This window comes from Gymnodraco acuticeps, unplaced genomic scaffold, assembly GCF_902827175.1.
Source record: "Gymnodraco acuticeps unplaced genomic scaffold, fGymAcu1.1, whole genome shotgun sequence".
Taxonomy (NCBI): Eukaryota; Metazoa; Chordata; class Actinopteri; order Perciformes; family Bathydraconidae; genus Gymnodraco; species Gymnodraco acuticeps.
In genome coordinates, this window is record NW_022992271.1 from 7,515 (window position 1) to 29,115 (window position 21,601).

General features: G+C 40.6%; 1 protein-coding gene across 6 annotated transcripts in view; it reads right to left on the reverse strand.

Moving 5' to 3' along the window:
- Nucleotides 1-946: 946 nt before the first annotated feature.
- LOC117540539 (type II inositol 3,4-bisphosphate 4-phosphatase-like) overlaps nt 947-21,601 on the reverse strand; it is an 80,056-nt gene continuing 59,401 nt past the window's right edge. For 3 of the 6 annotated variants that reach the window (XM_034207281.1, XM_034207280.1, XM_034207282.1), the window contains exons 2-20: nt 21,399-21,481; nt 17,315-17,394; nt 14,310-14,391; nt 14,090-14,159; nt 13,863-14,010; nt 8,682-8,812; nt 8,427-8,534; nt 7,480-7,591; nt 6,935-7,100; nt 6,483-6,653; nt 6,142-6,265; nt 4,644-4,822; nt 3,974-4,097; nt 3,729-3,855; nt 3,483-3,623; nt 3,300-3,397; nt 2,866-2,963; nt 2,594-2,748; nt 947-1,228 (exon numbers count right to left, since the gene is read on the reverse strand). In XM_034207281.1, coding sequence (XP_034063172.1) covers nt 1,108-1,228; nt 2,594-2,748; nt 2,866-2,963; nt 3,300-3,397; nt 3,483-3,623; nt 3,729-3,855; nt 3,974-4,097; nt 4,644-4,822; nt 6,142-6,265; nt 6,483-6,653; nt 6,935-7,100; nt 7,480-7,591; nt 8,427-8,534; nt 8,682-8,812; nt 13,863-14,010; nt 14,090-14,159; nt 14,310-14,391; nt 17,315-17,394; nt 21,399-21,407 — 2,244 coding nt within the window. In that variant the 5' untranslated portion in view covers nt 21,408-21,481 and the 3' untranslated portion in view covers nt 947-1,107. Of the gene's footprint in view, nt 1,229-2,593; nt 2,749-2,865; nt 2,964-3,299; nt 3,398-3,482; nt 3,624-3,728; nt 3,856-3,973; nt 4,098-4,643; nt 4,823-6,141; nt 6,266-6,482; nt 6,654-6,934; nt 7,101-7,479; nt 7,592-8,426; nt 8,535-8,681; nt 8,813-13,862; nt 14,011-14,089; nt 14,160-14,309; nt 14,392-16,402; nt 17,253-17,314; nt 17,395-18,557; nt 18,904-21,398; nt 21,482-21,601 lie in introns of those variants that run through there. The other 3 variants (XM_034207283.1, XM_034207284.1, XM_034207285.1) reach the window with 3 other exon arrangements.

Genomic DNA, 21,601 nt, shown 5'->3' on the forward strand with positions numbered 1-21,601 from the left:
GGTATGTCTTAAATGTCCGGTTAGGATGTATTAGAACGAAATCTAAAATGTAAATTGTAAATAAGCCATCTGTATGTCAAATATGTCTTAAATGACATGATGAATTGGAAATGGGGGACCCTGATGTAAACAAGACGAAAGTCTTTCTCTGGTCTGCATCCCCTTAACAATTGTATGTTTTGAGCTGTACTGTACCCAATATACAAGCTGTTAATAAACTTTTCAATCAATCAATCAATCATTCTAGCCATGCCTCATATCCCTCTATTTCACTTCCTGTTTCAAAAGTGCTGATTTGGGAATAAAGCTTTAAAGAGGAGGGGTCTGAGCTCATGCGGGACCCGGCAGCTACCGTCTAAACTAAATGCTGCCGTGATGAAACGCCATATCATGGATTATCAAGGATTCTCTCTGAAACAGTCTGGAGCTCAAAGGCTTTCTCTCTTGCCGGTTATACCACAAGGTGAGTTCCTTTTTACTTCCTGCTTCTTCACACACATGCTCTCCAGTACAGGTTAGCTCTGAGTGTTAGCGATGCTAATGTAAACACCGACCATATTACGTCCAAAACAGTCAGGCATTGTTTCTGATAGCAACTTTCTGATTGGGCCGTGGGTCCACATTTCAGATATTACGTCGTATCAGACGCACATCTGGATCAGCTCCGTTGTTCCCCGTTTTTAGAGATTTGGGTACGGAGGAAAAGAGAGAGGGGTTTATTTTCTGCGTGAGTTCCCGACACACCGGGGACACATAGATGTAGAAAAGACATCACAAAGTGCATTTTGCATGATAGGAGACCTTTAACTTCAAATGCGCATGTTTTAAACTCAACGTGGCTCTCTGCATCTTTATTGTAGTGTAACATCTTGTATTATAATATAAAACGTAGATGTGTTAATCCAGTGAACATCACCCGCCATGTGGTTTAGTGAAATAAATCAGATGAAATCAAGTATTAATTTAATGCAGAAACATGTTTGTGAATCACACCTGCACAGAGGGACACATATATAAAACAACAACACACACTTTACAAGATAAAACAAACATCTCCTGATATTATATAAAAGCATCTGTACATAAATAAAGTAACGGTCAGAGTTTCTATCCGAAGCTTCCCTCTGGAGGGCGGTACAGTTTGGGGAAAGTGAGCAGCTGAACGCCGCTGAAGGCGAACTTCCTGCTGCCGATGTTCTTCTGAACGTTCTCCATCCTGCAGCCGGCCCTGAACACACCACGGTATCATCAATACAAGAATAAAAGCATGAATATATCATTATAATTCCCAGATTTAGAGATCATTTTATTCTTGAGTGAGTCGACAAATCGCAGCAGCTAGATAAAAATGTCTGTAAATAGTGAAATTACATAAAACAGAGAAAAGCAGCATATTTGATTGAATACAAACAGCATTTTAAAAGGTATTTTGCACCAAAAATGTAACTTTAATTAATAATTTAATGTCAAATATATTTATAGATAGAGATGATAGGTTATTTTAATGTTGAGCGTGTAACGTGAGTCGACTCGGTTTATGATGTCATGTCCCAAAGATATTCACTTAAAAATAATATATACAAAAATGTTAATAATTGAGTTTTTGGGAGAAGGGGTTAAATCAGTGTAAACTTCTTCCCACCCCGTTTCGGATGTGTAATTAGGTATCATTATTTTATGTATTATTGTTTTACACGTTCAAAATAAATCAAATCAAACTGAAAGAAAAAGCACTTTCTGACTTTCTCTATGATCTCTTGTAAATGATCGTGAACAAACAGTATCTGCAGATGGACTGATGGTTGCAGCTGTTTGTGGGGGGTCTACTGGTATTTATCGAGCATGAGGACGAGCCAGAGAACCAGGAAGTTAAAGAAAAGGACAGAATCGATAAAAGAGGACCATAGTTTGAAATAGAAGAGGATGAGAATTGTCACTTGAACGACTGTTGGTTTGAGAACATATGTTAGATCGACTGGTGGTTTGGTCGATCCTCCTGGTGTTTAATAAATCTGACTCTGAGGGGGGTCTACTGGTATTTGTTGAGCATGAGCACGAGGCTGAAGATGAGCCAGAGGACCAGCAGGTGAGAGGAAACCAGCAGGAAGGCCACTGGGTACAGGTGCCTTCTGGGAGGCTTAGGGGCCATACAGGCCTGAGAGCCGGGGTCTGAGGGGGGGGAAACAGCCCAGAGTCTGCCCCCCAAAACACCCGGGACCTGGAGGAGCAGCAGGGGCAGGAGGAGGAGGAGGAGGAGGAGGAGGAGGAGGAGGAGGAAAAATGGAGGAAAAAGTGGAAAAAAGAGGAAAAAATGGAGGAAAATAAGATGGAAAAATATAGTTAAACTGAAAATGTTAAACAATATTAAAAAAGACAGAGTAAATTAAAGGAGGAGATAATAAAGTGGGGATAACGATAAGAAAAGAATGGAAAGAAACCCAAAACAAATGGGTATAAAAGAAATAAAGGTTGAAGGGAAAATATTCTGCAGCAGAAAAATTAAAGAGAACGGACAGAGGAGAAAATAAAGAAAAACAGAAGCAAAAATGTGAGTGTTTCATAGTGATGTCACTGTGTCACGGTGTGTGTGTACCTCCTCATGCAGTGCAGCGCGGTGCTGAAGTGTGTGTTGCAGAGTGTGTGTCTCTCTCTCAGTAACACACACTGCTCCAGAGTCACTGACATCGCCGTGCGGTCCTTCGCACTTTTACAGCTGGTGAAACGCACACCTCGCACAGAACGACACACCTAGACACACACACACACACACACACACACACACACACACACACACACACACACACAAACACATTAACTCCTGAGTTTTATTTCTTTATCTCATCCTAAATTTGCTTCGTTTCTCACCGCCGCAGCGATCCAGAGAACCTCCACGTTTTTTCTCTTCTTTAATTCCACGCAGCGTTCAAGAGACGACAACAAGTCCGACAGAGACTGAACACCAGCTGTCAGGGAAATTCAGAAAGAAAAACGAATATGGAAAATTCAGAAAAATATCAGAAAATCAAGAAGAATTTACAAAAAATCAGAAAAGAAATCAGAAAATTCAGAAAAAAAAACGGAAACTCCGAAAAATCAAACAAAGATTCTGAGAATTTTAGTAACTCGAGAAAAATAACAAATTAAGGAAAACTCAGAATCATTTAAAAAAATCTGAGAAATTCAGAAAAAATCTGAAATACTCAGAATCAGGACATTCTGAACAATTCTGGAAAATGTGCATCATGTCAAAATAAAAATAATAAATAAAAATGTTATAATAATCTCGCTCAGAGTGTTACCCGTCACTGGCAGCGTGTCTCTCAGCGTGTTGCAGTAAACTCTCAGGCGCTCGCAGCTCTGCTGGTTCACTCTCTCCTGCAGAGAGCTGTCCCCAAACCTACAACCACAAACACTCTTTTAAGTTTATATTCATTAAAATATTATTATCTTGTTTTTTAATGTGTGTATTAAAGTGTGTGTACCTCTCAGCCAGACTCTGCTGCTGGTTTATTCCGATGTTAAAGAGGACCGGATGAACCCGGATCAAACGTCCGTCTCTCACTTCCTGCGGCAACGAGCGAAACGTCTCCGGAGGCAACGGCACCTCGACCACCAGACTGACCCTGAGAGGAAGAAACACTGTGTGAGAGAGTGTGTGTGTGTGGGTGTGTGTGTGTGTGTGTGTGTGTGTGTGTGTGTGTGTGTGTGTGTGTGTGTGTGTGACCCACCATTCTCCTCTCAGTGTTGGCAGCAGATCTTCTGGTTCTTCGCTCTTTGCTTCGATGATGGTGAACGTCACTCGGCTCAGATCGGAAACACACACCTCCATGTCCTCCAGCATGCCCACCTCCTCACCTATCACACACACACACACACACACACACACACACACACACATACACACTCGTTAGACTGCAGACAGTGTGTGTGTGTGTGTGTGTGTGTGTGTGTGTGTGTGTGTGTGTGTGTGTACCATAGGTGCTGAGCAGAGCTTCAAACTGCACCAGGAGTCCGGCAGAGATCAGCTGCTGCAGGAAGTCCTGATCCTGCAGAGCTGAGAACAAACGCAACACGAAACCACACACCAAGGCCGAGAGCTGGAGGGAAGATGAGAGATACACAATATAAAAAATAAGATGTAAAAAATCAAGATAATATGGGATCAAATATGATATGATAATATGATTTCATAAAATGAAAAAAAAAAAAAAATATGATAAAAAAATAGATAATATAAATATTCAATATATATATATATGAATATTTAATTCAATAAATAGGAAAAAAACTGATAAAATATAATAAACATAAATAAACAATAAAAAAGTAAAAAATCTGAGATAAGATTAAAAAATAAAACAAAATAAATGATCCAAGAAAAAACATAAAATAGGAACAAATTAAATAAGAAAATTAGTGGGAAAAATATTAGTTTTAAAATCACAAAATTTACGAGAAAAAACTTGAATATTATAAATTATTACAACGTTTTTATGCACAGTTTTTGCCGGTGGAAATGAGATCATAGAGAAAGGTACAACTTATTTAAACAATACAAGTGTACAAAACAAATAATAGTACACTAAAAATAAAAAGCATAAATCTGTATAATTATTCTACACTTCATTAGCTCCTCCTCTCACCGCCTGGCTGAACGCGGCGTGGCGTCGCTGCACGATGTTTGTCGTTCCCTCAGAAACCGTCATGGCCGCCGCCGCCTGCATCATCACGAACGTCATGGCGACGCGAGCCTTAAGCTCCGCCTCCCTCACGCAGTCCCTCAGAGTCACCACCAGGGGGAGCAGCTGCTCCTGCCAGGAGGCTGAAGGAGTTCAATATACAAAAGCAATTATCATTACAGAAGTATGAGACATACAGAGTCCAATGAGAGGTTTACAATATGTTCGCTTTGCTAAATACCTTATAACAGTTAGACCATTTCTCTAAATACACTTCCATCTTGAGTTGTAGTTTCGCTATTATCCATACAGTTTACAACCTTAAGTCTTGCTTCTGGTCTTGATTCGGTCTCACCCTGTCTTGGTCTTGGTCTCAACCTCTTAAAGTCTTGACCTCTTAAAGTCTTGGTCTTGATTCGGTCTCGCCCTGCCTTGGTCTTGGTCTTGGCATGGTCTCGAACTCTTAAAGTCTTGGTCTTGACTTGGTCTCAAACTCTTAAAGTCTTGGTCTTGGTACACTCTGGTATTGGTCTTGGCATGGTCTCAAACTGTTAAAGTATTGGTCTTGGCATGGTCTCGAACTCTTAAAGTCTTGGTCTTGACTTGGTCTCAAACTCTTAAAGTCTTGGTCTTGGTACACTCTGGTCTTGGCATGGTCTCAAACTCTTAAAGTCTTGGCATGGTCTCGAACTCTTAAAGTCTTGGTCTTGAATTGGTCTCAAACTATTAAAGTATTGGTCTTGACTTGGTCTCGAACTCTTAAAGTCTTGGTCTTGGCATGGTATCGAACTCTTAAAGTCTTGGTCTCGAACTCTTAAAGTCTTGGTCTTGACTTGGTCTCGAACTCTTAAAGTCTTGGTCTTGACTTTGGTTTTGGCCTCTTAAAGTCTTGGTCTTGGTTTTGACTTGGTCTTGGCATGGTCTCGAACTCTTAAAGTCTTGGTCTTGACTTTGGTTTTGGCCTCTTAAAGTCTTGGTCTTGGTTTTGACTTGGTCTTGGCATGGTCTCGAACTCTTAAAGTCTTGGTCTTGACTTTGGTTTTGGCCTCTTAAAGTCTTGGTCTTGGTTAAGGATGTCTTGACTCCAACACTACCTAAAATTGTTTTAAATGTTGCCAGTTTTGAATGATTTTAATAGTTTGTTTTACTTCGCATATTGACTGGCTAATGTGCCATTTTATTTGTGTTTTACAGCTGTATTTGTCTGCCTGTCATGTCTGTGTTTTATCTGTTGTAACTTTGTACATGCTGCCCTTCTTGGCCAGGTCGCTCTTGGAAAATAGATTTGAATCTCAATGAGTCTTTTACCTGGTTAAATAAAGGATATATACTACTGAGCATAGTGAGGTACATTCCCTCAAATCAACCTTTGTGGTTCATATAATAAATCCTGGGCTAGACTCCTCATGAAGCAACACACGATCAATTCTAGTCGTTTTCAGTATATAAAATATCGTCCCACCAGTGTTCTGGGAGTGATCTGATTCTTGGTTCTCTGATGATGTCACTTCCTCTTTCCCCAGCAGCCGGTCACCCATGGCGATGATGCAGTTGAGGCTCATGCCGACATTCGCCCACGCCCTGTCCTACACACACACACACACACACACACACACACACACACACACACACACACACACACACACACACACACACACACACACACACACACACACACACACACACACACACACACACACACACACACAACATTTGATTAAATTAGAACATAAATGCATATTTTCTCACCATTCATTTATTTATTTGTGAAAACAGTAATTAAATTAACTCTCACACTCTTACCCATTCCTCCTCGTCGTAATCTGCCTCCTGTTGCCAGGCGTCCTGTTGCCCCGGTGTCAACGCCCCCTCCTGATTGGCTGTTGAGTTTTCACATAGGTTGCTATGGTCGTGGCTCGCTATCAAGGCGCTCTTCACCAGCTCGTCTTTTAAAGCGTGGACAAACTGCTTCGTCTGTATGAGAAAAAAGTTTGTAAAAGTCCAAAATAATTACTGTATTTTCTCTAAAATTATAAAATTAGATCTGCCAGAAAACTATCTGTACATTTTACAAAAAACATCACAATTAAAAACAAAATGTGCAATTCCCTGAGATAAAATATACACATTTAAAAGAAATAAATAAAAAGTAAAACAATCTGAAACTAAATGTTTTTTTTTTGTATATACAAATAAATCCTAAATAATAATTCTACATTTTATTAAACATCTATTTATAAATGTTTCCTCCTCACTTGCTGCGTGAGGCTGTGGAGCACCGGCTGCAGTCGGGCGTTGTTTTGCTTCAGAGAGACGGAGAGCAGCTCCTCAGCGAGTCCGAAAATGAGAGGCTGCAGCTGGGCAACGTTAGCCAGAAGCTCCCTGGCTCTGGAGCTCTCCTCCTGGGAGTAAGACACAACGCTGGAAAGAACAAAATAAGTAATATTAAATGTTGTTTTAAAGGACGTTACCTGCGATAACATAATATAAAAATACATTTTAAATAAAAAGAAATAGGGGGCATTAAAAGGCATACATTTAAGAAGAAAAACTCACGGATAAAAATTCTAAATATGTTATAAATATAGAAAAAAGTATTAAATAATAGCCACTAATATATTCAACATATATTAAATAATAATTAAGTAAAATTAGCAGATATATTTTTTTAAATAAATAACAAAAAAAGCAAAACCACACATTTAAATAAAAATAAACGCAAAATAACGTGTATATTCTCTGAGATAATAAAAGTCAAATTTGTGAGAAAATATGTAGATTTCTCTGAGATTTAACTCACCTGTCTCTGAGGTGTGTGTGTTTGCTGAGCAGCTTCTTCAATCCTCCATGTTTGAAACCCTGGTGATGATCAGCTGGAGCTCCAAAGGTGATCACTTCATACCAAACACCTCCTGAAACAGAGACACCAGTAAACTAAATATATCTGCTGATGTTCAGGTGTATATCAGTATGTAGTGTCTCTACTTTAAAGAGTCCTCTCCTGCTGATGTTCAGGTGTATATCAGTATGTAGAGTCTCTCCTTTAAAGAGTCCTCTCCTGCTGATGTTCAGGTGTATATCAGTATGTAGTGTCTCTACTTTAAAGAGTCCTCTACTGCTGATGTTCAGGTGTATATCAGTAGGTAGTGTCTCTACTTTAAAGAGTCCTCTCCTGCTGATGTTCAGGTGTATATCAGTATGTAGTGTCTCTACTTTAAAGAGTCCTCTACTGCTGATGTTCAGGTGTATATCAGTAGGTAGTGTCTCTACTTTAAAGAGTCCTCTCCTGCTGATGTTCAGGTGTATATCAGTATGTAGTGTCTCTACTTTAAAGAGTCCTCTCCTGCTGATGTTCAGGTGTATATCAGTATGTAGTGTCTCTACTTTAAAGAGTCCTCTCCTGCTGATGTTCAGGTGTATATCAGTATGTAGTGTCTCTACTTTAAAGAGTCCTCTCCTGCTGATGTTCAGGTGTATATCAGTATGTAGTGTCTCTACTTTAAAGAGTCCTCTCCTGCTGCTGTTCAGGTGAATATCAGTATGTAGTGTCTCTACTTTAAAGAGTCCTCTCCTGCTGATGTTCAGGTGTATATCAGTATGTAGTGTCTCTACTTTAAAGAGTCCTCTCCTGCTGATGTTCAGGTGTATGTAGTGTCTCTACTTTAAAGAGTCCTCTCCTGCTGATGTTCAGGTGTATATCAGTATGTATTGTCTCTACTTTAAAGAGTCCTCAGGTGTATATCATACCTGTGCTGTCGGGCTCGGTGACCTCCATCCTCTGAGCGTGGAGGTTGGTGGGAACAAACTGAAGCTGTCGGTCTGATTTACTGCAGCTCGACTTAAAACTGGACGACGCTGATTATAAAACAAAAAAAAAAACATTTAGGACTAACACACTGAGATCATACTCCCCCATCCAGGGGATTTTAAACATAAGTATATCTTATCTTAAGAAACAATACCACAGAATATAATTTGATGGCGTGGCCCTTTAAATCTCACCTGAGATGTTGTCTAGGTCAGCGAGTGTTTCCTGGTAACAGCCAATCAGGTGGTTGCAGTGGCAGATGACATCATAGCGTAGCCTGTCCATGTGGGGTGAAAGGTCACCGAGCTCCATCACCTCCTGCACCCTGAGGAAGAGAAAACAAGTGTTTAAACGAGACGACTAAACGTCATCACGGCCATCATTAGCCACCTTTAGCTTAGCGGTGGTGACGTGAAGTCATGTGACCGTGCTGTAGTTCCTTTATAGCTCAACATTAGCCGCCTTTAGATTAGCGGAGGCGACGTGAAGTCATGTGACCGTGCTGTAGTTCCTTTATAGCCCAACATTAGCCAGCTTTAGCTTAGCGGTGGTGACGTGAAGTCATGTGACCGTGCTGTAGTTCCTTTATAGCCCAACATTAGCCTCCTTTAGCTTAGCGGTGGTGACGTGAAGTCATGTGACCGTGCTGTAGTTCCTTTATAGCCCAACATTAGCCACCTTTAGCTTAGCGGTGGTGACGTGAAGTCATGTGACCGTGCTGTAGTTCCTTTATAGCCCAACATTAGCCACCTTTAGCTTAGTGGTGGTGACGTGAAGTCATGTGACCATAGTGTAGTTCCGTAATAGCCCAACATTAGTCACCTTTAGCTTAGCGGTGGTGACGTGAAGCCATGTGACCGTGCTGTAGTTCCTTTATAGCCCAACATTAGCCGCCTTTAGATTAGCGGAGGCGACGTGAAGTCATGTGACCGTGCTGTAGTTCCTTTATAGCCCAACATTAGCCTCCTTTAGCTTAGCGGTGGTGACGTGAAGTCATGTGACCGTGCTGTAGTTCCTTTATAGCCCAACATTAGCCACCTTTAGCTTAGCGGTGGTGACGTGAAGTCATGTGACCATAGTGTAGTTCCGTAATAGCCCAACATTAGTCACCTTTAGCTTAGCGGTGGTGACGTGAAGTCATGTGACCGTGCTGTAGTTCCTTTATAGCTCAACATTAGCCGCCTTTAGCTTAGCGATGGTGACGTGAAGTCATGTGACCGTGCTGTAGTTCCTTTATAGCCTAACATTAGCCACCTTTAGCTTAGCGATGGTGGCGTGAAGTCATGTGACTGTGCTGTAGTTCCTTTATAGCCCAACATTAGCCACCTTTAGCTTAGCGGTGGTGACGTGAAGTCATAGACCGTAGTGTAGTTCCGTAATAGCCCAACATTAGCCACCTTTAGCTTAGCGGTGGTGACGTGACCGTGCTATAGTTCCTTAATAGCCCAACATTAGCCACCTTTAGCATATCGGTGGTGACGTGAAGTCATGTGACCGTAATGTAGTTCCTTTATAGCCCAACATTAGCCAACTTTAGCATATCGGTAGAGACGTGAAGTGACCGTGCTGTAGTTCCTTAATAGCCCAACATTAGCCACCTTTAGCATATCGGTGGTGACTGAAGTCATGTGACCGTGCTGTAGTTCCTTTATAGCCCAACATTAGCCAACTTTAGCATATCGGTGGAGACGTGAAGTGACCGTGCTATAGTTCCTTAATAGCCCAACATTAGCCACCTTTAGCATATTGGTGGTGACGTGAAGTCATGTGACCGTGCTGTAGTTCCTTTATAGCCCAACATTAGCCGCCTTTAGCTTAGCGGTGGAGACGTGAAGTGACCGTGCTATAGTTCCTTAATAGCCCAACATTAGCCACCTTTAGCATATCGGTGGTGACTGAAGTCATGTGACTGTGCTGTAGTTCCTTAATAGCCCAACATTAGCCACCTTTAGCATATCGGTGGTGACTGAAGTCATGTGACCGTGCTGTAGTTCCTTAATAGCCCAACATTAGCCACCTTTAGCATATCGGTGGTGACGTGAAGTCATGTGACCGTGCTGTAGTTCCTTAATAGCTCAACATTAGCCGCCTTTAGCTTAGCGGTGGTGACGTGAAGTCATGTGACCGTGCTGTAGTTCATGTATAGCCCAACATTAGCCACCTTTAGCTTAGCGATGGTGGCGTGAAGTCATGTGACCGTGCTGTAGTTCCTTTATAGCCCAACATTAGCCACCTTTAGCTTAGCGGTGGTGACGTGAAGTCATGTGACCGTAGTGTAGTTCCGTAATAGCCCAACATTAGCCACCTTTAGCTTAGCGGTGGTGACGTGAAGTCATGTGACCGTAATGTAGTTCCTTTATAGCCCAACATTAGCCAACTTTAGCATATCGGTGGAGACGTGAAGTGACCGTGCTGTAGTTCCTTAATAGCCCAACATTAGCCACCTTTAGCATATCGGTGGTGACTGAAGTCATGTGACCGTGCTGTAGTTCCTTTATAGCCCAACATTAGCCAACTTTAGCATATCGGTGGAGACGTGAAGTGACCGTGCTGTCGTTCCTTAATAGCCCAACATTAGCCACCTTTAGCTTATCGGTGGTGACTGAAGTCATGTGACCGTGCTATAGTTCCTTAATAGCCCAACATTAGCCACCTTTAGCATATCGGTGGTGACGTGAAGTCATGTGACCGTGCTGTAGTTCCTTTATAGCCCAACATTAGCCGCCTTTAGCTTAGCGGTGGTGACGTGAAGTCATGTGACCGTGCTGTAGTTCGTTAATAGCTCAACATTAGCCGCCTTTAGCTTAGCGGTGGTGACGTGAAGTCATGTGACCATGCTGTAGTTCCTTTATAGCCCAACATTAGCCAACTTTAGTTTAGCGATGGTGGCGTGAAGTCATGTGACCGTGCTGTAGTTCCTTTATAGCCCAACATTAGCCACCTTTAGCTTAGCGGTGGTGACGTGAAGTCATGTGACCGTAGTGTAGTTCCGTAATAGCCCAACATTAGCCACCTTTAGCTTAGCGGTGGTGACGTGACCGTGCTGTAGTTCCTTAATAGCCCAACATTAGCCACCTTTAGCATATCGGTGGTGACGTGAAGTCATGTGACCGTAATGTAGTTCCTTTATAGCCCAACATTAGCCAACTTTAGCATATCGGTGGAGACGTGAAGTGACCGTGCTGTAGTTCCTTAATAGCCCAACATTAGCCATCTTTAGCATATCGGTGGTGACTGAAGTCATGTGACCGTGCTGTAGTTCCTTTATAGCCCAACATTAGCCAACTTTAGCATATCGGTGGAGACGTGAAGTGACCGTGCTGTCGTTCCTTAATAGCCCAACATTAGCCACCTTTAGCTTATCGGTGGTGACTGAAGTCATGTGACCGTGCTATAGTTCCTTAATAGCCCAACATTAGCCACCTTTAGCATATCGGTGGTGACGTGAAGTCATGTGACCGTGCTGTAGTTCCTTTATAGCCCAACATTAGCCGCCTTTAGCTTAGCGGTGGTGACGTGAAGTCATGTGACCGTGCTGCAGTTCCTTAATAGCTCAACATTAGCCGCCTTTAGCTTAGCGGTGGTGACGTGAAGTCATGTGACCGTGCTGTAGTTCCTTTATAGCCCAACATTAGCCAACTTTAGCTTAGCGATGGTGGCGTGAAGTCATGTGACCGTGCTGTAGTTCCTTTATAGCCCAACATTAGCCACCTTTAGCTTAGCGGTGGTGACGTGAAGTCATGTGACCGTAGTGTAGTTCCGTAATAGCCCAACATTAGCCACCTTTAGCTTAGCGGTGGTGACGTGACCGTGCTGTAGTTCCTTAATAGCCCAACATTAGCCACCTTTAGCATATCGGTGGTGACGTGAAGTCATGTGACCGTGCTGTAGTTCCTTTATAGCCCAACATTAGCCGCCTTTAGCTTAGCGGTGGTGACGTGAAGTCATGTGACCGTGCTGCAGTTCCTTAATAGCTCAACATTAGCCGCCTTTAGCTTAGCGGTGGTGACGTGAAGTCATGTGACCGTGCTGTAGTTCCTTTATAGCCCAACATTAGCCAACTTTAGCTTAGCGATGGTGGCGTGAAGTCATGTGACCGTGCTGTAGTTCCTTTATAGCCCAACATTAGCCACCTTTAGCTTAGCGGTGGTGACGTGAAGTCATGTGACCGTAGTGTAGTTCCGTAATAGCCCAACATTAGCCACCTTTAGCTTAGCGGTGGTGACGTGACCGTGCTGTAGTTCCTTAATAGCCCAACATTAGCCACCTTTAGCATATCGGTGGTGACGTGAAGTCATTTGACCGTAATGTAGTTCCTTTATAGCCCAACATTAGCCAACTTTAGCATATCGGTGGAGACGTGAAGTGACCGTGCTGTAGTTCCTTAATAGCCCAACATTAGCCACCTTTAGCATATCGGTGGTGACGTGAAGTCATGTGACCGTAATGTAGTTCCTTTATAGCCCAACATTAGCCAACTTTAGCATATCGGTGGAGACGTGAAGTGACCGTGCTGTCGTTCCTTAATAGCCCAACATTAGCCACCTTTAGCTTATCGGTGGTGACTGAAGTCATGTGACCGTGCTATAGTTCCTTAATAGCCCAACATTAGCCACCTTTAGCATATCGGTGGTGACGTGAAGTCATGTGACCGTGCTGTAGTTCCTTTATAGCCCAACATTAGCCGCCTTTAGCTTAGCGGTGGAGACGTGAAGTCATGTGACCGTGCTGTAGTTCCTTTATAGCCGAACATTAGCCACCTTTAGCTTAGCGGTGGTAACGTGAAGTCATGTGACTGTAGTGTAGTTCCGTAATAGCCCAACATTAGCCACCTTTAGCATATCGGTGGTGACTGAAGTCATGTGACCGTGCTGTAGATCCTTTATAGCCCAACATTAGCCACCTTTAGCATATCGGTGGTGACGTGAAGTCATGTGATCGTGCTGTAGTTCCTTAATAGCCCAACATTAGCCACCTTTAGCTTAGCGGTGGTGACGTGAAGTCATGTGACCGTGCTGTAGTTCCTTTATAGCCCAACATTAGCCACCTTTAGCATATCGGTGGTGACATGAAGTCATGTGACCGACCGTGCTGTAGTTCCTTAATAGCCCAACATTAGCCACCTTTAGCTTAGCGGTGGTGACGTGAAGTCATGTGACCGTGCTGTAGTTCCTTTATCGCCCAACATTGGCCGCCTGTAGCTTAGTTCAGCTTCCTTTATAGCCAATCGTTAGCTTTTTACTTCAGAAATCATAAAGTGGTGTTAATATAATGAGATTATTCTCTGCAATAATCCAGGGAGATGCTGCCTTCAGTGTCCAACTCAGAAATAGGACATCCTTCCACCACTCTACAGGTGAAATACAAACACATACCTGCTTGTATGGCTGCGTATGAGCAGGCTCAGAAGCTTTTTGGGTAACGAGAAAGAAAGCGGCGTCTCGGACATCTGTTCCCGCACCAGCAGCCATCTTTGATCCTCCGTCTGAAACCTGTACACCTTACACACCTGCGAACACAACACTGCACACACACACATGGTATTAAAGCGATAATAAGGCACAGAAGCACACATTGCAAGAATAAAGGCTTTGTTTCTCACCTGCTCTCATCATTGGACTGTTTTCTTTGTCGTGGATGGAGGTGTGAAGACTGTCACACAGCGCAAGACACTGAAATAAAGGAAAATGGAGGAAAAATACTTCACTCTTTCTTATTTGTCTCACTCAGACGACTGAATAGAAACCTCAATGTGACACAAGTACAACTAGAGAGAGAGGAAGGAAATGGAAATACATTTTTCAACATATGACTTCCTTTACCTTGTGATCCGGAGGAGTTTCTTCCTCAATCTGCAGACGGGACACCATCACCTCCCCGACCTCGTTCACACCATCCATCGTCCTGAATTAGAGAGAGGAGGGAAGAAAGAAGGGTAAAGGAAACAAAATAACTAGCAAGACAAAGCTAAGTAGGATCAATAATATGTAGCATAGAAAAGCTTAATAAAAAGCAAGAAGTAACAAGAAACTTCAACTGAAAAAATTGATAACTGGCGGGTCAAATTAGCTAGCAACAAACAAATTAGAAAAGCTAACTAGAGCCAGTACATTTAGAAAGACAAACCTAACTACCTAACTGACCTAAGTACAACTATCTAGCAAGACAAAGCTAACTACCTAACTACAACTAACTAGCAAGACAAAGCTAACTACCTAACTACAACTAACTAGCAAGACAAAGCTAACTACCTAACTACAACTAACTAGCAAGACAAAGCTAACTACAACTAACTAGCAAGACAAAGCTAACTACCTAACTACAACTAACTAGCAAGACAAAGCTAACTACCTAACTACAACTAACTAGCAAGACGAAGCTAACTACCTAACTACAACTAACTAGCAAGACAAAGCTAACTACCTAACTACAACTAACTAGCAAGACAAAGCTAACTACCTAACTACACCTAACTAGCAAGACAAAGCTAACTACCTAACTACAACTAACTAGCAAGACAAAGCTAACTACAACTAACTAGCAAGACAAAGCTAACTACAACTAACTAGCAAGACAACGCTAACTACAACTAACTAGCAAGACAAAGCTAACTACCTAACTACAACTAACTAGCAAGACAAAGCTAACTACCTAACTACAACTAACTAGCAAGACAAAGCTAACTACCTAACTACAACTAACTAGCAAGACAAAGCTAACTACAACTAACTAGCAAGACAAAGCTAACTACCTAACTACAACTAACTAGCAAGACAAAGCTAACTACAACTAACTAGCAAGACAAAGCTAACTACAACTAACTAGAAAGACAAAGCTAACTACCTAACTACAACTAACTAGCAAGACAAAGCTAACTACCTAACTACACCTAACTAGCAAGACAAAGCTAACTACAACTAACTAGCAAGACAAAGCTAACAAGAAACTGATAACATAGGTAAACTAATCTTAATGGAAACTAGCACGATGTAGCTTACCGCAAACAAATAATTGCTAGACAAAGCTAACTACTATATAAACAAAGAAAATAGCTAAACTAATCTTAGTGGAAATTAGATAACGAGCATATGAAGTGCAAAGGACGATAACTAGCAAGATAAAGCTAACAATAACCATACGAGAAAAGCAAACAACTAGTAAACAACAAGATTTGAAATAACCTTGAAGACATAGCTAACCAGAAACCAGCTCAACAAAGATCACTAGAAGCAAGATATCTGTTAAAAGGGATTAAATATATACAGAATATCAAGCTAACAGTAATCTGATGCAAACACTAATCCAAGATAATAACATGTATGCTAAAATAACTTGTGATGTCATTGAAGCTAAATAAGACAAACTATGAATAAACCAGTGAGATGAGCTAACTAGAACCACAACATTCTGCAAGACAAACCTAACAAGAAACCAAATAACCAGCGAAACAAAGATAACTGTCAAGATGAAGGAAATAGATTTAGAAGAGCAAGCTAACAGATCAAAAGAACAGTAGTCTGATGCAAAGAGAATAATCCAAGAGAATAACATGTATGCTGCTAAGCTAACTTGTGATGGAATGAAGACTAGTTAATAAGACAAACTATGAATAAACCAGAGATAAAGCTAGCTAGAAGCACAACATTTAGCAAAACAAACCATACTTGTCACAAAATAAGGTTTGAGATACCTAGAAGACATAGCTAAACAAAGATACATGTCAAGATGAATTAAATAAAGACATATCAAGCTAACAGATACAAATAACTGTAGTCTGATGCCAAGAGACTAATCCAAGATAATAACATGTATGCTAAGCTAACTTTTGATGTCATTAAAGCTAAATAAAAAGACATAAACCAGATTTAAAAGCTAAGCCTGATCCTCTGTTCCAGGTGTAGTATTTAAAACACACCTGCGTTACTCTACCTGTCGTCTGTCACTCTGCAGATGTTGTGATATAAAACAGGAAGTGTTTCTCTACTCTACACGGTGGAGAAACCCTCTCACTTCCTCATCTGGCTACAGGTATCCCAGCAACGGCCAATCAGGTGACAGCACCCTGCACTTCAGTGTGTGTGGTTCAAGGTGCGTGCAGTAAAACTTCGAGAAGACTTTAAGGAAGTTTAAAGTCAAGTTTAGGAAGGAAAGGGGAGTTTAGTGGTAGTTACTGGAGGCTGGTTGCACAAAATACCCTTAAGTTTGATAGTTAAGGCTTAAGTGTTGCACAGAATTCCTTTAAAAGTTTGCTTAGGTTTTCCTTTAAGTCCTATTTAACATTTCTTAAATTAAATGTACTGAAGTCCCACCTGAGGTTTTCTTAAAAATACAATTGGTTGCAAAAACATTACATTAATATTTTACATAAGGTCCCATTTAAGATGTTGGTAAAATAAAACAGTTGCAAAACAAAAGACCCTTAAGTTAAGATTTGCTTCAAGTCTTAGTTAAGGTTTTCTTCACATAAAATTGCTTGCAGGAAACACACTTACAGTAAGTCACAACCTTTGTGTCTTAGTTAAGATTTTAGATTATACATTTTAAAGTAAAATCTGTTGCACAAAACATTCTTAAGTTAAAATGTGCCTTTTTTAGAAGTCTTCCTTTAAGTATTAGTTAAGGTTTTCTTAAATACAATTGCTTGCATAAAACACACTTATGTTGAGGTTAACTTTAAGTCTTAGTTAAGGTTTTTGTAAAATGAAACACAAAAGACCCTTAAGTTAAGATGAACCTATACATTCAGTTATGGTTTCTTAAAATAGAATTGGTTGCATAAGACATACTTAAGTTAAGAGCTCCTTTAAGTCTTATTTAAGGTGTTTACCTGAGATTGAGGGAGACTTGAGGCTCTTTGGGTCGGAGCAGATCTCTGATGTTGAAGGAGGTGAAACCCAGAAAGTTACTCTAAAAGAGAAAGAGAAACAAAGAGTTAATGTTAACAGCAATACTTTACTTATTTTATTACTTTATAAAGGTAATCAATAAGTATAACTTAAGTGGAAGAAATTATAGACACAACTGGAAGGATATTCAATGAAATCACCTTAACGTAGAAACGTCATTCAAACACAAAAACGTGCACTTTTTAACAGCTTTCTACTCATTCACACATTGACGTAGAAACTCCATTCAAACTTTATAATGTTCCAAATCTTTCATACATTATGTGTATAAGATATCTTTAAAATCACACGTGAACTTTAAAAAATATTCAGCCTTGTTCGACGCTTAGTAAAAAGGACGTTTTCAGATTTTAACATTGGTGTGTATTGCGGTTGGAATGTATTCGTAAACATGTGTCTTTGATTTGCTCCAACTTCCACAATTTTTACTCTTCGTACATAATTTCTTGGTTGAACGTAGGATACATTGTCCTCTTTCCAACAGTGTATCTATGGAAGTTATGGGATGTTCACATGCAGAGCTGTGAGCCTCGCAGTAACAGGAGTACCAACTTTTTAGGTCATCAATTCGATAAAAGACATTTCCCTAAATGATATGAAGTTACATAAAGAGCTTAAAGCTTCTTCCTGCAAGAATAATTAATAAATGTCCTGTTTTCTCTGTCTCACACACACACACACACACACACACACACACACACACACACACACACACACACACACACACACACACACACACACACACACACACTTTAAAGAGGATTACCTTGAGGAGTGAAAAGCACTCAAATCACCAAACACACACACTCACGTTAATGACCATCAAACTGGGGTTTAATGAAGGAAAATCACTCATTTAACTTGTTTTTTGGTACATTTTATTAACCCTTAAATGGGCATCGCATATAAATATTTGGGGAAATTAGTTGATTGCTATTTGTGTACAATACACCCATAGTACACTGTTAATATACTCACCCATGGTACACCTTTGATTCACCTGTATCACACCCATGTTACACCTATATTGCACTGTTCATGTTCATACACCCATATTCCCCCAGGTAACAGCACTATAACCCGTGTTACACCTTTATTGCACCCATATGTGACATTTCTGCATTCAAATGTTAAAACGACAAGGATTTTTGACTTGAAACTTACTTTACTTTATTTAGTGTTTGTAGTGTTTTCACTCAGAGGAGAGGAGGAGCCTCTGTGGATGATTCTGATAGGATCACATCCTCCTTTCAAGTGGAGACTTTTTAAGCCTAACGCCTGAAAAGATTGTCAAACTCTGTCGTTTTTAGCAGCTTATATTCATTTGATACATATTTAACCATTTATCCAACAGTTTGATTACATTTGCTTTTATACAATTTGTCTGTCGCCTCATTGGTATTTTTTATTCATAGCTTTTTGCAGGATTTAAATACAATTTACTGCAGAAACAAAAAGGGAAACAAACAGGATATTGAGACTTTAACTCCACACACACGCAACTTGTTGGCACATTTCCTCGGTTGTCGCTGAAGCAACACACACACACACCGTACACACACCATATACACACACACACACACACACACACAGCTAATCTGTTCCATTGAATTCTTCAGCAAAAACAAGGCTTTTAAGATTACACGCTAATCCGTAACAAACCTAGAAACATATACTCATAAGAATAAAAACCACAGTGTGTGTGTGTGTGTATGTGTGTGTGTGTGTGTGTACCTGTCCAGCAGAGGAGCTGTTGTCTCCTGTTGGACAGAGACACTTGGTGCAGGCCATCATGTCGCTCTGCATCCTCAGGATATAAAAATCAAAACTCTCTTTCTTCTTGTTTACTTCCTGTTTACTTCCTGTTTACCTCCTGTTTACTTCCTGTTTACCTCCTGTTTACTTCCTGTTTACCTCGTGTTTACTTCCTGTTCACTTCCTGTTTACCTCCTGTTTACTTCCTGTTTACCTCCTGTTCGCTTCTTCCTTTCTTGTGTTTCAGCTGCGGGTTTTAACGTTGACTTCTTCAGAGCCAAAAAGCAACTTTAACCTGTGCTGCTTCACACGAAGAAATATGAATAAATGAGGCTAGAAAAGTGTTTACATTAACTTTCTTATATTTACTGTATTAATCCCAATTAACTCTTATTATCGACTCTTTTTTACAGTGTGCTATAAACATTAAATTAATAATTACTATTATAATTATTCAGCATTTGTATACACTATTTCTGAATAAGCAGAATTAAATAAAAAAAATTAACTCTCTGATAAGGTTTTTTTCATAACTAAGTAGCGGCAATACCTCCGACCCTGAATGCAACGCTCTGTTTCCCAACTGCCCCTGAATGCACCATTAAATTAAATCTTATTATGAACCTGTCCGCAGCTAAAAGACCACTTATCTCATCCTCCTGCAACACGATGCTTCTGGAAAAGCAGCCTCAATGAAAGAGAGATGAAGAAGAGGAAGAGGAAGAGGAGAGTCCATTAAAAGGGGAATAAAATAGTCCATGAACAGAAAGTCCGTCTTCAGTCGATCCTGAAACTGAAACACAGATCCCTCTTCACCTTTTCCTCGTCCTCTTCATCGTGGACGACGGGATTAAAAGAGCCCCTCGGCATCATGGGAAATATGCAGATTAGAGCCGGTCGGGGTCGAGTTTGGCAGAAAATCTCACTTTCTCTCTACGTCCTCGATTTACCCTCCCTGTGTGTGTGTGTGTGTGTGTGTGTGTGTGTGTGTGTGTGTGTGTGTGTACGATAGTGAGATTAACTGAATTGAGAGTGTGTGTGTGTGTCTGTCTGTGTGTGTCTGTATGTGTGTCTGTGTGTATGTCTGTGTGTATGTGTCTGTATGTGTGTGTGTGTCTGTATGTGTGTCTGTGTGTGTGTATATGTCTGTATGTGTGTGTGTATGTGTGTGTGTGTGTACAACAGTGAGATTAACTGAATTTAGAGTGTGTGTGTGTGTGTGTGTGTGTCTGTGTGTGTATGTGTGTGTGTACGACAGTGAGATTAACTGAATTGAGTGTGTGTGTGCGCTGGAAAGCTACCATCTCTAGTATTACACATATTTTGCTCTAATCCTCTTATACACAAAATGTTTCACACACACACACACACACACACACACACACACACACACACACACACACACATCTGTGTCGACACTATGGAGATGTTTCTCTATTCTATATATACAAAATAATACCTGTATAATAATAGATATGTAATCTGTACAAATAAAACACCTTTAGAGAAATGTGTATTTTAACGTTTCCTCTGGTTCCCTGTGTCTTGAATTGACAAATAAGTGACTTTTTATCGGGTTTTAAGCCACATGTATCCATTTATCTTTTAGATATTGGTGCTGTTCAACTCTATATTTTACCCTAATGAAGGATTTGAGTCATGGGACGTCTCGATCTGAAGTGATCAGAGAAACAGCTTCAGAAAAACACGAATTAAATATAAAGAAATTCATGAATTTAGTGTTTTAACAGTTTCTTCTCACTGTATCTGTGTGTTTTGGTGAGGATGATGGATTGGTAAACACATCTGAATCTGGAGTTATAAGAGGAAGAAACTGAGCTAACGTTAACCCAGATCACAGCCTATCAGGACGTCCTTTTTAAACCACAAGAAACACTGATTTTTAACGAATAACTGCCTTTTTTGTATTTTTTAAACGTTTAAATCGGTGGGTTTGTTGGTTTTGTCTAGAGAATACATCTGTGGCTAATTCAGCTTTTGTAAGGGAGAAGCAGAAAACTACAACTCCCATGATCCTCTGCTTCCAATGTGTCTTTGATTATTGATATTGAGCGCCCCCTAGTGGCAGAAAGGTATATATAGAAAAGGTAAAACCCAGTATAAGTATAACATTTTACTATTTGATGTCTTAGAGTCATGGTTTTCATTTTGATGTGGATATAGAGTTAAAAAAAAAAAAATATCCATCTGTACAACTCAAAAGTGTAAATAAAGTAGAATCCGTCTGACCTTTCTCATGTCGTCCAATCAGCAGCCTCCTTTCTTTCTGGAAGTTTCTGGATGTTCCTTCTGTCCGTCATCTTCATCCATGTCTACGCAGAAATATATTAACATATGTACAACATGTTAGTTTTGTAGCATGTGGAAAGTACAGTGGCCGGCAGGTGCAAACGCGGAACAACGGCCAAAACGCATCCATAAGCAGGAAACAG